At 44.3% G+C, this 14,236-nt stretch overlaps 2 protein-coding genes across 9 annotated transcripts; one reads left to right on the top strand and one right to left on the bottom strand.

Annotated features, from left to right (window-relative positions):
• Window positions 1,068-14,211, bottom strand: CALCA (calcitonin related polypeptide alpha). 4 transcript variants are annotated; one of them, XM_021403419.1, is made up of 4 exons: window positions 14,058-14,211; window positions 4,290-4,385; window positions 3,854-3,985; window positions 1,068-3,052 (listed from the first exon to the last, which is right to left on the bottom strand). In XM_021403419.1, exons 2-4 carry the CDS (start codon window positions 4,373-4,375, stop codon window positions 2,854-2,856), a joined length of 417 nt encoding a protein of 138 aa, XP_021259094.1. In that variant the 5' UTR covers window positions 4,376-4,385; window positions 14,058-14,211; the 3' UTR covers window positions 1,068-2,853. The 4 variants fall into 4 exon arrangements, with proteins under 4 accessions (XP_021259094.1, XP_021259093.1, XP_021259095.1 ...); XM_021403418.1 differs by lacking the exon at window positions 14,058-14,211 and adding an exon at window positions 5,428-5,672; XM_021403420.1 differs by lacking the exon at window positions 14,058-14,211 and adding an exon at window positions 5,299-5,405.
• Window positions 5,719-8,626, top strand: LOC110401883 (translation initiation factor IF-2-like). 5 transcript variants are annotated; one of them, XR_002440666.1, is made up of 3 exons: window positions 5,719-6,305; window positions 6,602-6,670; window positions 8,404-8,626. XR_002440666.1 is itself a non-coding variant. In XM_021403412.1 (2 exons), exon 1 carries the CDS (start codon window positions 5,778-5,780, stop codon window positions 6,642-6,644), a length of 867 nt encoding a protein of 288 aa, XP_021259087.1. In that variant the 5' UTR covers window positions 5,719-5,777; the 3' UTR covers window positions 6,645-6,670; window positions 8,404-8,626. The 5 variants fall into 5 exon arrangements, 3 of the variants coding, with proteins under 3 accessions (XP_021259087.1, XP_021259089.1, XP_021259088.1); XR_002440665.1 differs by having other exon boundaries at window positions 5,719-6,495; XM_021403412.1 differs by having other exon boundaries at window positions 5,719-6,670.

The raw sequence follows: 14,236 nt of genomic DNA, 5'->3' as shown, positions 1-14,236 counted from the left end.
GGAAAAAAAATCAGTTTCTCAATCCAAGTGTATCTAAAATACTTTTTTTAATTTTGCATAAATTCACAAATGATACAATATTTAAGAGGTTGTTTTTTGTTTTTAAACATAGTGTACAATCAGGTTAGTTAAGTGTTTTACATCAAGGCACAGCACACCATGTTATACACACACGCCTCGCTAGGCAGCAGTTCAGTATAATTCCCCGAGTTTTGGCAGCAGTGCCAGGATAAATAGCATGGATCACATATATGCTAGAAGATAAATAAATAATAGATGCTGTCACATTTTATTTGAAATAGAGTTGCATATAAAAAGAATATACAATAATTTAACTTGAATAACTAGAGTCCCTTGTACTATACATAACAGAAGTGTTCCCATTTTTGTCTTAAACAAAACATTTTCAATATTAGGATGCAAAATTAATCTTCTTTTTGGCTGTCTTGATTAGTGGAGAAGAGTTCCATTCATTAGAAATTAAAGTTGAGTCTTCAGTTCCACATCAACCTGAAAGAAACAAACTCAGTTATCCACATGTTGATAACTAAACGTTGCCAGCAAAATGAGAAAACAAGTGATTCCAACTGTATGGTTGTACTTAGATAACACACTGTGACATTAGCTATCTAAGAAGAACACACCTGAAAGCTCTTCTTCACAAGCTACAATCATGTTTGTAACATCTTTTTATCCTGTTACTTATCCTATTTACCTGGAGTTCTTTTACTGCAAGCCTGATACACATCCAGCAAAACTACAGTTCTGAAAACTCAGGTTACCTAAAGGTTGCCTGCACTTAAGATTGTTTATTGCAATGTATTTACCGTATGCACATTATCATTCAGCTTCTTATATTTGAACACTTCTTCTTCGCCTGCCAAAAGCCTTAGACCCCACGTTGGTTGGGACAAAGTTGTTCTTGCCCACTCCTCCTGACCTGCTCAGGAAGTCTGCCAAACGATGGGTCACGCAGGTAGCTGTGTTGCATGCCCTCTTCTGTGCTGTTACACTGCTTTTTGAAAGGAGAAGAGAGAATTAGTTTCCAAAGTATCCACTCTGCTTGCAACAAGATGTCAGTAAGGGATGCTATGCCTTAGAAAACTTTTTTTTTTTTTTTCAAAAGCAAGAGCAGGCTTGCTGTGTAGCAGGCATTTCAATTGCTCCACTAACAAGCTCCTTCTTCTAAGTATCAGGCTCAGTTTGTGAAAGGTAGACGAGCCCTTCTTGGGCACTTGGAACAAAGACCAATTGGCCCAAAACAGATTTTCAGGGACATCTGAGCTGTTTCTAGTCTCCAAGTCACTGTGGTTAGCACAGAGCTGCTGCTCAAGCGCAGATCTAGGACATTTAAACAATCCCCCTTCCCTCACAAAATTTAGACCTTTTGTTTTGTTTGTGGTTCTTCTGACACACAGCAGCAAAACCCAATCATTAAACGTCTCAGCTCAGCACCGTAAAATCCAGAAGACACACAGAATCCTTTCATCAGTTTTGTCAGGCACTCTGGCAGTGCTGCACCTGCCCAGCCCTGCCAGTCATGTGCTTTCAGAGCTGAGCAACCCATAAGCGTACTGCTTCTGCGTATCCAATGGGAGTATGGAAACGTCTCCTTCCTGCCGTTAGGCCCCAGTTTAGTACAGCACATTGCCATGTAAATATTACACTGACACCAGAACATCTTCTGGGCTCAGTTAACCCTACAGCTAGCAATTTTTTTTTTTTTATTTTTATTTTTTTTTTTGCTAGAGGGTACTTCATGGCATACACAATCACACAGACCTTGTTTGAAAAATTTTACACCAAAGTAAGGATTCTTAGTTGAAAGAAGAGCAATTTTGCTGAGAAAAGCATTGTAGGACAGTTCAATAATGGTAACAAATAGTATTGTTTATAACACTGATGCCATGATTCAGAACAGGCTTCTGCTTACAGGATAGCTGTGGTGTTGCAACAGAAGAACTGGCAAAAAGGAAATGGAACATACTGTGAGAAACAGCTAAAGAAAGTGTTTCTTTTAAAATAAAAGCAAAACCACCTAAACATTAAGCAAAAAGAAAAAATAATTTTGTCTTTTAACTTAAAACATACTCAGATTTCAACTATGCTAGCGTGAAGATCTGTCATTAAATGATAAGGGGAAAAAAAGGAAGAAAACTTGAAATTCTTACCTGGAAGTGTTCAGTACACAGTTCTAAACAGGATTACATTTCTAGTTTGAACAGCTCTGTATGAGCCTTTCCTGATTCCTTTGCATCTCAGGCTATTTACTAACAGGCTTGCATGCACGCTTTGTCACATCAGTCCATATATTGTGTAATTTCTGTGCACGTGTATAACTTCTGAGATACCTTTGTACTTTATCAACTTATTAAACTTCTCTAGGATTTCTTGCATTGCCTCTCTTGAGCACAACAACAGTGTGTAAAGCCTCTCTAGCCTTATCTAGAAATCTCACATTCTAAAACAAGTAAACCAAACAGATCTAATCCTTATAGAAAAATAGGTTTATTGAACAAGTGCATGGGCAGGCACAAAGGAGGAGTCTACTTGTACATTTAGTAGCCAGAAATGAAGAGCCTTGTCTAGATTTCTTTTTTTTTTTTTTAAATCAACGTCTAAGAAAATCATTTGAAATCTTGAGGCAGTGCTGTTTATTTTTATTTATTTTTCCCCTAGCTTGATGTGTGTGTTATGTTCTGTCTCCCTAACATTAGGTCCACCTCAAACATTCTCTGTCAAAAACAGAATCAAAAGAACATAGCAAAGTTAGCAATCAGAGTTAGATCCACATGCATCAGGTTAAAATAAAAAAGGGGAGGGGAGGGGGGAGAAGGGCAGAATTAAGCACATCTAGTTGTTTCCTAGGGTTTCCCCATAGTTTGCATAGCGTTCATGTTCCAGGTCATTCAGCACATTTCTTTTCTTTCCAGGAGTTCCAGCCCCGACGTCAGTACGAGGGTAAGTTTGCAATTTGTGCAATTCTTGAGACAGTTTGCCCAGCACACAAGTACTCAGACTGGCACAGCGTTTGGAAATAGGTCTATCCAGGCTGCAGGGGGAAAAAAAACATGCCCAAAAGAAGAATAATCTCAAACATGCATGGTCATGCATTTCTTCCCTAGACAAATATCTACCGTTCGGAAAAATCAAAATATTACTGATGTAAAAATAATCCCTCCACATCACATTCCATGCAAGGAAGGGTCAGACAAATACAGTTCGAAAGAAAACCACTATTTTCAATAAATTCATTTTGTTGAAAAAGCAAGTCCATTAGCCATTAAGATGCTCGCAGTTAGGGGACAGCAAGTTTTACTCTTCATGTATTCAGCATGCTGTTCAGTCTGCCATACATCATCACCATGCTTTGCAGTACAAATCCTATTAGGATAATGCAAACGTTCTTGCATGCCTTTGCTCCAGGGGGGAGATGGCGCTGCGTGCACTGGGAGGACACCTCCCCTCTGCCAGGGGCTTCCATGCCTTACAACAGCATGCACTTTCACGACAGAGAATCCAAGAGTAACTGAATGATCCCTAGCATTCCCACTAGGAAAACGTACCTTTTGCTGCATTTTTTTTCCCCATAACCCCCTCATTCAAGCTGAAATCGCCCTCCACTTTCGGAGGTAAGAGACAGATAGAAGCAGGTTAACTAAGTGGAAGCCATTCTCCTGATACAAACGTTAGGATGTCTCTACGTTATCTTCCTTTATAAATTAGGTGACCAGTTAGTCATAACCCCATCAAGAAAAAAGAAAAAAAAAAAGATGGTCTGCTCAGGTGGCTCTTGTTGGATGTCAAACATTTCACATTGTCCTTTTCCCACCCTCACAATGACTGTCCTTACCTGTTCCCCTCAGAGGCTTGCTCCAGCTCTTCTGCTGTCATCTGTATGAACTCTTTCACCAGCGCATTTAATAATCTCCGAGCTTCGTAATCACTGAGCGTCACTCGATCTGTTATGGACTCCAAGCCAGGTCTACGCAGAGAAGAGAAAACAAGATGAATACAGAGAGCCACACACAGGAGAGAGGAGTGTGTCCTGCACTGCTGTAAGTCATTGGCAGTGTCTGTCACGGGTGTGAAAACGTAAGTCACACACATGCACAGCATTAGGTGTTTTATATATGTAGTTAGAAAAACACTGGTATCATAAATAGCCCTAGAAGAAGCCAGCTTTCTGTAGTTTTTTTCCCTCCTAGAGCTCTAAAAAATAAGAAATAAAAATGAAGTGTTTTCATACCATTCAGACAAAGCACTCAGCGATATGACCAGCTTCTTACCTGACTGGGGCTGCCTGGAAGCTGTCCATCTGGCATACAACCAAGGCATAAACAGCAAGGAAAGATGAAATCTTCAGCATAACCATGATTTCCTCTCTACAACAAAGAGGTATATCAAGCAATGGCTGTTTTCCAATCTTCTCAATCCTGTAAGATCTATTAAAGAGGTCATCCTCTCCTAGCCACAAGTTGCACAAGAGCTTACAGTATTGTTTTGCTTTTTTTTTTTTCCCCTAACATTACCTTTAATCATGCCATTTTGTTTTGGTTTTCCTGGAATTTTTAAGATAACTGAATATTATTACAGGGGATACAAATGCAGCCTTTCTGAGTTGCAGTTCTGTACAGCTGCATTCAGCTTAATGCAGACTTCCCCTCAAACTGGGTGAAAACTGACTGCTACGCAATGTCATTCAGTGTGCACAATGTGAAGAGGCAGCCATGGGAGAAGAGTCATGAGAAAAAAAAAAATTAATGAGGGGAGAGAGGGGAAAAAAACGCTTACTGTTTAATGTTGTTAAGAATGAAGTGCCACTGTTGGCACTGTACCTGAAGCTGCTTGCTTCTTGGCAGTTAGCACACTAATGTCCCAGCTCAGATTATGCTTTAAGAATTAAAAAAAAACCTAAACTTGGTACGTATTCCTACTCTGAAACCAGAAGGAGAAGAAGTTAAGCAAAAAATAAAAAGAACTCGTCACAAGAGCAACCCTGTAAAAGAAACTGCAATCAATTCGCTTTGATGTACAGTTCTGCTCCTCATAGCATCGGCTCCCCAAGCTCAAACGAGCACGAGGGTAACTACCCAGCCAGCTTCGGGTTTCTCAGCCACCCGTTCCCGTTCCGGCTCAGCCTTCCGAGGCCGCGGGGCAGCCGGCAGAGCCCGGTGCGGGGTGCCCCGCACAGCGGCTGTCCCACACCTCTCAGCCCTCTGATGAGCCCCGCGCCGCAGAGATGGAGAAAGTGAGTGAGAGACCGAGGCCGGGCTCCTTCCCCCCTGCTCTGCTCACCTTCCTTTTCCACGCACGTACCCGCACGGATACAAGAACTAACGCGTTACCGCCCCGCGCAAAGCTCCGCATGACGGTGCAGGGACACGAGAGCCGGGAGCGGTGCAGCACGCGGAGCGCGGCGCTTACCGGCGGTACGGTGCGGGTCTCAGCTGCGGTACCGCGCGGAGCAGGGGTCGGTGCTGCCGCCGAGCCGCGGTGCCGCGCGCTGTCCGCCGGCTGCCCTTTATACCTGCCGCCGCGGCAGCCTGCGTGGGCGCCCGCGGGGCCCCGCCAGCCAATCGCCTCCCCGGCCGTCCGGCACGGCGGTGACGTCATGCCCCTCTCGGAGCCACCGTCCCATTCACAAAAAAAAGCCGGCAGTGGCAGTGGGGGGGGGGGGCAATGCCATTCGCGGCGCCCGGCCGCACGCCCGCCCCCCCCCCCCCCGCCACGGGGCTCTCTCGGAGCGACCTCTGCCGCAGAGGGGCCGCGCTGCAATGCCGCGCCGCTCTCTCAGCGCCCCGACGGCTGCGTTCGGACGGGACGGCTGTGGCAGCGAAGCCGAGGCGGAGGCGCGGCGCACGCAGAGCGCTGAACCGTGCCTGAGGGGTGCCTGCCGGCCGGAGGGAGAAACCCCGGGCGGCCGAGAGCAGCCCCGCGGCGGGCGAGCCCGCGCCGCCTCCCCCGGGCTCGCTCCACGGTGGGATCCCGCAGTCCTCGAGGAAATCATCACCGTCATCTCCGTCACCGCTATCACCGCGCCAGCACGGGCAGGTGCAGCGCCTTCCGGTGCGCGGAAGAGGCGCGGGGCGGGGGGGGGCTCGGGACCCGCAGGCTGTTGCGGATTATCGGCAGCTGCCGCAGCCCCATGCATCACCGTGGAGGACCCTCTGCACCTGCCGCCAGGATGTTTGCGCAGGCGGAGGAGTGTTTGCCGAGGGGTCGCGAGTACCGGAGAGGAGCGGAAAGCTGCCGCCGGGCTGGGCAAGAGAGGATCCACTCCACCCCCGACTCCGCAAACGCCGGTGCGGCGGGTAGAGGCGAGGGGGGAGCTGGCCGACCCCGGCCCCGCTGGCTCCGGGCCCCCTCCCTGCGGCGCTGGCGGGCCCCGCCCGCGGCACGGGGACGCGCCCCGCGCTGCTCTGTCGCTACCGGCCCCGAGGCTGAGAGAGCGGCGCGGGACTCGGCGGCCGCACCGCGCTGCGTCGCGGACGGGTGCGGGACGGCTGGTCCGACCGTTCCGTGCTTGGTGCGGGCGGGCTCCCACCTGGGTGTTACCGGCCCTTCCTTTTGTATTATTTTTTTCTTGTTTGCTTTACAGACGGCTCCTGATGGTTGAAACGGTGCATTTCACCTGGAGATGAACGAAGCTAGGGAGAGACGAGAACAGGTATTTCTTTGCTGACGTGACGCTGCCTTGAAAGTTGAAAGAGGAGCACGGACGCGGCGTGCTGCTCATCCGACGAGGGTTTCTTCTCCACTCCCCTTCCTCCCCGCAGGGGGATACCGCGCTACAGCCGGGCTCTGCTGTCGTTTTTCCGCTCTCATTCTGCAGAACGATGACTGCAAAACCGTTTAAGTCGGACTGAGCCCGGCCCGGGGCTCCCCGCTACGGCTCCCTCCCGGCTGGGCTCGCCCCGGAGCCCTCCTGCTGCTCCCGCACGCACGCATGGAAAGTTAGTTCGTGATGCACGTCCGTGGCACCGCTGCGTGCCAAGGGAACCTTTGGTTTCCCGAGAGGAGGAGTTGAAGTATTTAATTTTAAGTATCTTTCCGACACTTCTATTCTGATTTCTCAGCTAGTCTTTTGAAGGTTGCCTTTACAAACGTGAGATAGCACCTAAAGAAACAGGTCGGCATCACTTTCGCTGTTTCAGCATGACTTGTGCAGCTCCATCAACAGATGTACGGTGGGGGAGCTCCACTGACTGAATTCGCACTCAGACATTCCCAGCCTTCACTGTTCCTTTCCCCTTTCTCTGTTAACAATTAATCGTTCTCATTTCCTTTGGGGATTTATTTACTCAGCACAGAATATTTATCTTTTAACCTTAAAAAGTCCAGAGGACTCTGTAGGAATAGTGTATCTCAGTTTTTCATGGGGATAGCAAGCTGTATTCCATCTTACAGCCAACTCCAGGCACTTTGAGCACTTCCCTTGCCAATGTAACTCAGCCCCGGGCTGGAGCCTGCAGGATGTAGTGATTACGGATTTCAGATGCCAGCATTTCTACTTTAGGCTTTCACAGGAAGAAACATAAATTTAAAGCAACAGGTATTAGTGCTAATAGATAAACTTTTGTGCGCGTAAAGATGAAATAGTATTTGGATGTTGGCAAGCGCTTTGGCTGCTCCTTGCCAGCACTAATGGAGGGACTCCCAGCTCCTTCTATTTTTTTTTCCCCTCAATTATATGTCAGCTGGTCTCATCAGATAGAATACCTTCCTCTCTTCTCTTATATATAAGATGGAGAAGAAACAGCCTACAAAAGAACTCCAGAGATGCGTTTGTCTAGTTTTAGAAGCTGTCAAAAAGATACAGGGTTGATACGGGATAAAGGTCTCCTGTTGCTAGATAAATCCAAAACCAGAGGTTAAGTATTTGTGGGAAAACTAGTGCAGAGGGGTACCTGTGAGCATTACACTAAAGAACCACGAGGTTTACAGAAACAAGGATCTGGTTCTGCTTCCTTCAGTGCCCGGTATTGGGTAAAATAATCAGTTTGTACAGGTTCAAAGTAGATGAACTGAAGAGCTATAGAATGACTTGATTTTTTTAAATAAGAGATCAGATTATCTGATACAACCTGCAGCTCCAAGTAAGAGGAATTTCCTCTTTTAAATTTATAGGGAATAGGAAAAGGCTGCCCTATTTTCAGGTTATTTTCTTTCTCTAGACTTGATAGAATTTCTTCCAATATTTTATTTTATCTAACTATAATCTTGAAGCGCAACCATTTTTTTTCTACTACAGATATTGCCGTTATGTCAACAAGCCATAGATATCACAGTGAGGTTCTTAAACGTTAACCTAATTTGCAGATCAGGATGTTTCATGTTAAAATGGGCTATAAAAGCTACATAGCCTTTCTCTCTCTGTGTCTCTACCTGTCCATGTTCCAGGTGGATGCCTGATTGAGTTTCCTATCTCTATGAATGGCTGGAAAACACTTCCACTAAGAAGACTACAACGCATGCAGGGGACAGTGAGCACTACTGAGCTCTCAGGAAAGCATCTTTCTAATGTGTGATCGCAATCCGCTCTGCAGAAAATTAAGCTGAGCCAGAGTTAGCCACACGATGCTGCTGTAAAAGAAAGCTGTTTCTTAACACTAATGTTTTTGAGGCCCCAGAGGTAATCCTTACACTCTACTTGCTGCTGCTAAGACCTAGACCTCATTGTACTCTGTTCAGGATAGCATGACATACCTCAGAAAGACTTGGGCTACTTGGAGGAATTTCAGAAAAAAAATCAATGGTAACAGTTATTAGTGCCTGTAACACGATTTAGGAGAAAAACAAAAAACACACAAACAAAAAAAAACAAGCAAAGATTGAAGAAACAGTTAACGGAAGGAAAAACCATGGAGAAAGGTAATAAAAACATAAATACTTGCCATGAAGAAGTAGTAATATGCTCAAAAAAAGCAAAAATAGATGACCTTAAAAGATAATGGTAATGATGCCACACATTAGAAAGAGCTTTCTACAATTGAAATTAATGATATATCAGAAGAGTTTCTATTGCAGTTTTGGCATATCTTCCACTGCAGGACTGTATGGCATGGTAGTCTAACATCTGTCAGGAATGACATAATGTAGCTAGTATTTGCTCTGGGGAATGAACATGATCAACTGAACAAACTTTCTTCATCTCCTCCATCTCCACTTTCTGAGATTCTGTATTTTTAACAGCTAGAGACTTACTTAAACTCTGAAACATAACACCTTACCTATCGTCCCAACTTTTACTGGCATTGGCTTTTGCAGATCTTACCTCCCTAAGTTGTCTGGTCCTTTCCCCAATTTTGCTTCCACAGCCTTCAGAAGGCAATACTCAGATTTAGACTAAGCTCACATGAAGCTTAGCAGCACAAATAATATTTTACCCACCCATCCTGTAGTTTAATTTAAATTTGGTCCAAAAATGAGTGCCTCTTTTTAGAAAAATGCAGTATTTTAGTGAGAACCAGAACATGGATACAGATCCCAACACTAGAGGGTTCCCTTTCTAATGACATCAACATTCAGGGTGCTTCAGTGACTCGTTTCTCAAAAAAGGAACTGCTATTGAGCTAATTACTGGGAAATCTATGAATCAGTCTGGAAGCAAATTCAGTTCTTCCAAAATGCCTTACAAAAGCTTCCAGACTGAAATATGGAAGACATTTTAAACAGAAGATCGATGCCGGATTGTTTTAATCTCACTGAAACACTCCTAATGAGCTTTGGCTTTGAAGCACTTTCCCTGTATATATTCAAAACCTGGTGCAGAATAATCTTTTAAAACAAAGTGGGTCACGCTGTGTGGTACTGAGGGTTCTATGGCAGAGAAGAAGGGGCAGACCATAAGGAAGTTGGCTATGGCTCCGTCATCTTCCGTCCTGCAGAACCACAGCTCAGCCTCTGGGCAGGCTCAGAGGCTGCAGCCTCAGCTCGTGCCACCTGGCAACACTTCCATGCTTAAGAACTGGCAAAACTCCACCACGTTCTCCAGGTTCTGTCCAAGGCTGCACCTCCAGTGTTCTGACAAGGGAAATCCCTGAAGGGGAGCTTTCAGCTCACCAAATTCAGCCAGAGGCAAACTCACAGCATAGCTAGGCTAACACAAAGGGGACAGACTGCACGGGAGAATCTCACTCTGAAACTCTTTCAAAATGAGTGCCTATTTCCACTTCAGTTTTATACATTCTCCAGCTGAGATAGGAGTTGAACAAACTCCCTATCTGGAAAGCAGCCTCAGAACTGAAAACAAACCTTGTTAAGCAATAGCACAGTTATAAAACCTTGTTTCGATCTCTTGCACAAGTGCTATGCTATTATCTTATATGTCATCAGAGCATGTCAGCAAAAATCTCATGAGAAACTGTCTCGTAAACTCTTAAGTTAACCCTGTATTTGTTCTTTACAAGATATGAGGAGCATGGAAGAGCTCATGCCAGTATTTCATTCTTTGTCCTGACAGCAGGGAAGTCTGATTAAGCCGCAGTGTAATTCAACAGTTTGATCAGCCTATTCCAGGACCATTCTGTTGCCCCTGTGTAGTGGGCTGCTACTGTGATAGGTCCCTGTTGATGCTTGCAATGCCATCTGTGTGAAGAGGACCAGGAGCAGTAGGTTCTCATTTGGCTGTTTAACTCTTTGACTCTTCACAAAAGCCACTTGTGCAAGGGTAAAGATTTACTTGTACTTTTAGGTAAAATAGGGACTAAAAAAGATCTGTCTTCTTACAGTGCTGGTCAATAGTATACAGAGACATAAGCTATCAGTATCACAATATTTGCTAATTTACGTACACCAGAACTTCTGGGAATCAGTGGTCACATGAGACTATCAACTACACAGACATATTTCTCAATGCATATATTAAATTGATCTAAGTAGATTCTAAAAGCCAGCAAATAAAGTATGCCAAAACTATTTTTGAACTTACAGTCTTTAAGCCAGTATCACAGTTTTCTGCATAAAATACTTAGGCACAATAGAATTGTGATTCGAGAGATGTTTGTTTTCAGCAACCAAAATCAAATTCATGAGAGAAAACATGGGATGAGTTTTTCTGTTTTAGCAAATCACGAAGTGCCACCATTATTTTACGTTTAGCTAAGAAGATACATAATCGAGCATTCCCTGTGATGATACAGGTGTGTTAAAAAGGGCTATGAAATTTTAATAGATAATGTCTGCATATGACTCTAAACTTGTCAGTGGGCTTATGTCAGTCTTTTTTTTTTTCTTTTTTTTTTTTCAGTGAGGAGCATGTGTGTTTTACACACACTTACAGAGATTTATCTATTTTCCTGTCCCTGCTGCCCCCAAAAGAAAGGGAGTAAAATCTTTGTATTCCAGGTTGCAAAGAAACTGTTCTCTTATATACAATTTTATAAGTAATGATATAACTTAACTGGACAAAAGATACTGTCATAGCGAGTGAAAGCACTTTAGACTGATAAAATTTACCAGAAGTGCAATAGCAATGCTGAAGACAAAGAAAGAAGTCTGCTTTGAACTGCAGCTGAATATAAGTTTGTGAGATATTTAATCGAGCTTAGAAGCAACTTTATTTTCCTCCTTAGAATGTGACAGAGTTATCGTTGGGATCTTAATATCATTACTGAAAGAACAATCCCATCTATATTTCTTCAAATTCCTTCTAAAGCCAAAACTATGCATATGCATAGTCACTTCCTGTCAAAGAATTGCCTTCTGCTTTTCTGGAGAAGACAGGAACGTAATTGTTTGCTGTTACTTGATTGTCTCCAACTTTTCCTTACACAATTTATGGCACAAAGTAATTGTGAATTGTGATGACCAGAATGTTTTAGAATTTAATAAAGATACACACTTTAATGGGTTTCCTTACTCAGCCATCATTTTTTATAATTGAAATCACAAAACCTTTACTCATCCTATGAGTTTGCTCATTTGATCATCTGTGATTAAGATGAGTAAAACCTTCCCAAAGTAGCAATTCAGCACAAGCTACCCCCACGCTCTCAAAAGAATGAAAGAAATATAAAAAGATCAGAGAGAAACTGGCAAGGAATCCATCCTTGGATATCCCCCATTGGGCTCTTGAATCCCTATACCTCTGTTCTTAAGTGACGTCATCTGTCTGCAAAGCTTTATTTATCACTTTCTTCTGACAACTTTCAGTCATACGTATCCATGGCTTTCAGTCATGCTTCTCCATTTAATCATTTATCCTCTAGAGGCTGTTGGATCTTAACCTTAGTGGATTCGTCACCTTTTGGCTTGACCAAATCTGATTTGACAGCTCTGCAATCATGTGTTTCAGTTTCTCATCCTCTGTTACAGCGAATAGCACTATCTTCTCCATCACCAAGGCTCAAATGTTATAGTAAGATCAGTTTTGATTGTTCTCTCCCCTGCTTGAAAATAATTGTTAATTTTTGTTTTTCTTCCCATAAAAATCAATTTCTTCCTTTTTTTGGACTTTTCTGTACCTTTTTTTTTTCTTGGGTCTTCCTACTCCATGTTTCTTTTCTGTTTTTCCTCCTCAAAACACTTCCTGCCAACAAATCAATCACCTTTGCTTTCTTTTCTTATACAGATGCACTGGAATTCATGATCCTCTGGATGCATGTGATGTATTACACACTTAAAAGTGAAAATCAAAGCAATAGCAGCTACGCCGTTTCCTCAGACACTTTGAGAACTACTCAAGTGTCATCTAATTTGGGGCAAATCAGAGGAGAAAAGTATCAACTTCTTTCTTTTTTCTCCTTGAAAGACAGAAGCTTACAAATATAATGTTTTACATCCTTGGTCACTTCTCATTCTGCCTTTGGCTGGAGCCAAACTGGGGTCCTGAATCTGTTGCCCACTGGTGAGAAATCTTGGGGCACTGACACATTGATGTTTTTGCAGGTATGGCCAAAGTAATTCAGTCAAGATGACAGGAAGTTTCATATTGAAAGAAAGTGTGAATAAATAACTTGGAAGAAGAATGAAAAAATAAACCTCTAGCAGTGTTCAAATCAATTCTTCATATTCTGAGAAAATGGCCAAGATTTTGTTCTGGTATATTGGCATTAAAACCTATTCAACAAGTATTTTACAAACTGGAGGAGATGCTGAGGCCTATACAACCGACTACTCATTGCGTGAAGATATACCCAAAAATTAAGAGTCTCTCACTGCGCTGACCCATGGAAACTAGCACAGGCCCTGGTTCAGCATTCAACCAGCCATTACCATTTGACAACACATGTATCAGCAACGCAGGAGGAAACTGGGCCAGAGTAGCTACGCTTACCTTCATTAAAAGTTACTGCCATACCATTCTGTAATACGTGTGACATCTATCTTCTCAGTCTGCCCACCCTGAGCAGAAGTGAGTGAGTACCCTTTGTCAATGTTGTGACCTGTTCAGCAAGCACCTGGATAGCTAGTCTGATTGCTCACAGATCCCTTGCTTCGAGGGAAGGGATTGTACTGCTTTACATCATGCTGGTGAAACCTCACCTTGAGTACTTTGTGCAGGTTTGGGTGCCACAATACAAAAAAGACAAAACTATTAGGGAGTGTTGAAAGGTGACAAGAAAGATGGTGAAAGCTCTAGAGGCTAGGATGTATGAGGAGTGGCTGGGGTCCCTTGGTTTGCTCAGCCCAGAGCAGAGGAGACTGAGGGCTACAGCTCCTCATGGGGAGCGGAGGGGCAGCGCTGAGCTCTGCTCTCTGGTGACAGCGACAGAGCCAGAGGGAACGGCACGGAGCTGTGTCAGGGGAGGGCCAGGTGGGGGTTAGGGAAAGGGTCTGCACCAGAAGGCGGTGGGCATGAAACAGGCTGCCCAGGGCAGTGGTGACCACACCAAGCTTCTGGAGTGTTAGGCCAGTGCTCTCAGGCATAGGGTCTGATTTTTGCGTGGTCCTGTGTCTAAGCAGGAGCTGGACTTGATGATTCTTATGGGTCCCTTTCAACTCAGGTTATTCTATGACTCTGTGAGATATCGTGCGGCCAAAATGCCAGGCAAAAAGTCACATCTTATCATTTCCCCATTCCCCTCCTCCTTCCCCCATCCCAGTCATAGTACCTCCTCTCTGTGCTCTCAAAGTGTTGCCTTTGCCGTGCTTGATTTCTTTCCCTCTTGCCTTCTGAGCAGCAGCAGGGGCCATCCTCAGCCTCTGGGCCACGTGCTCTCAAGGTAGTACCGCCACATTAGAACGGAACATCCCTTCACAGGAACGTACTGAGGATTAAGCATTAGATAGT

Source organism: Numida meleagris, chromosome 6 (genome assembly GCF_002078875.1).
Source record: "Numida meleagris isolate 19003 breed g44 Domestic line chromosome 6, NumMel1.0, whole genome shotgun sequence".
Taxonomy (NCBI): Eukaryota; Metazoa; Chordata; class Aves; order Galliformes; family Numididae; genus Numida; species Numida meleagris.
The sequence above is the reverse complement of the archived record's forward strand: the minus strand, read 5'-3'. Positions and strand labels throughout refer to the sequence as shown.

What these genes read in the sequence shown, in the direction of transcription:
- LOC110401883 (XM_021403412.1), top strand. Translation starts at nt 5,778, where the DNA reads ATGCCGCGCCGCTCTCTCAGCGCCCCGACGGCTGCGTTCGGACGGGAC.
- CALCA (XM_021403417.1), bottom strand. Translation starts at nt 4,119, where the DNA reads ATGCTGTGCATGTGTGTGACTTACGTTTTCACACCCGTGACAGACACT. An exon ending in CAAGCCTCTGAGGGGAACAG is followed by an intron (nt 3,053 to 3,853) that starts GTAAGGACAGTC and finishes TTCCCCCTGCAG; the next exon opens with CCTGGATAGACCTATTTCCA.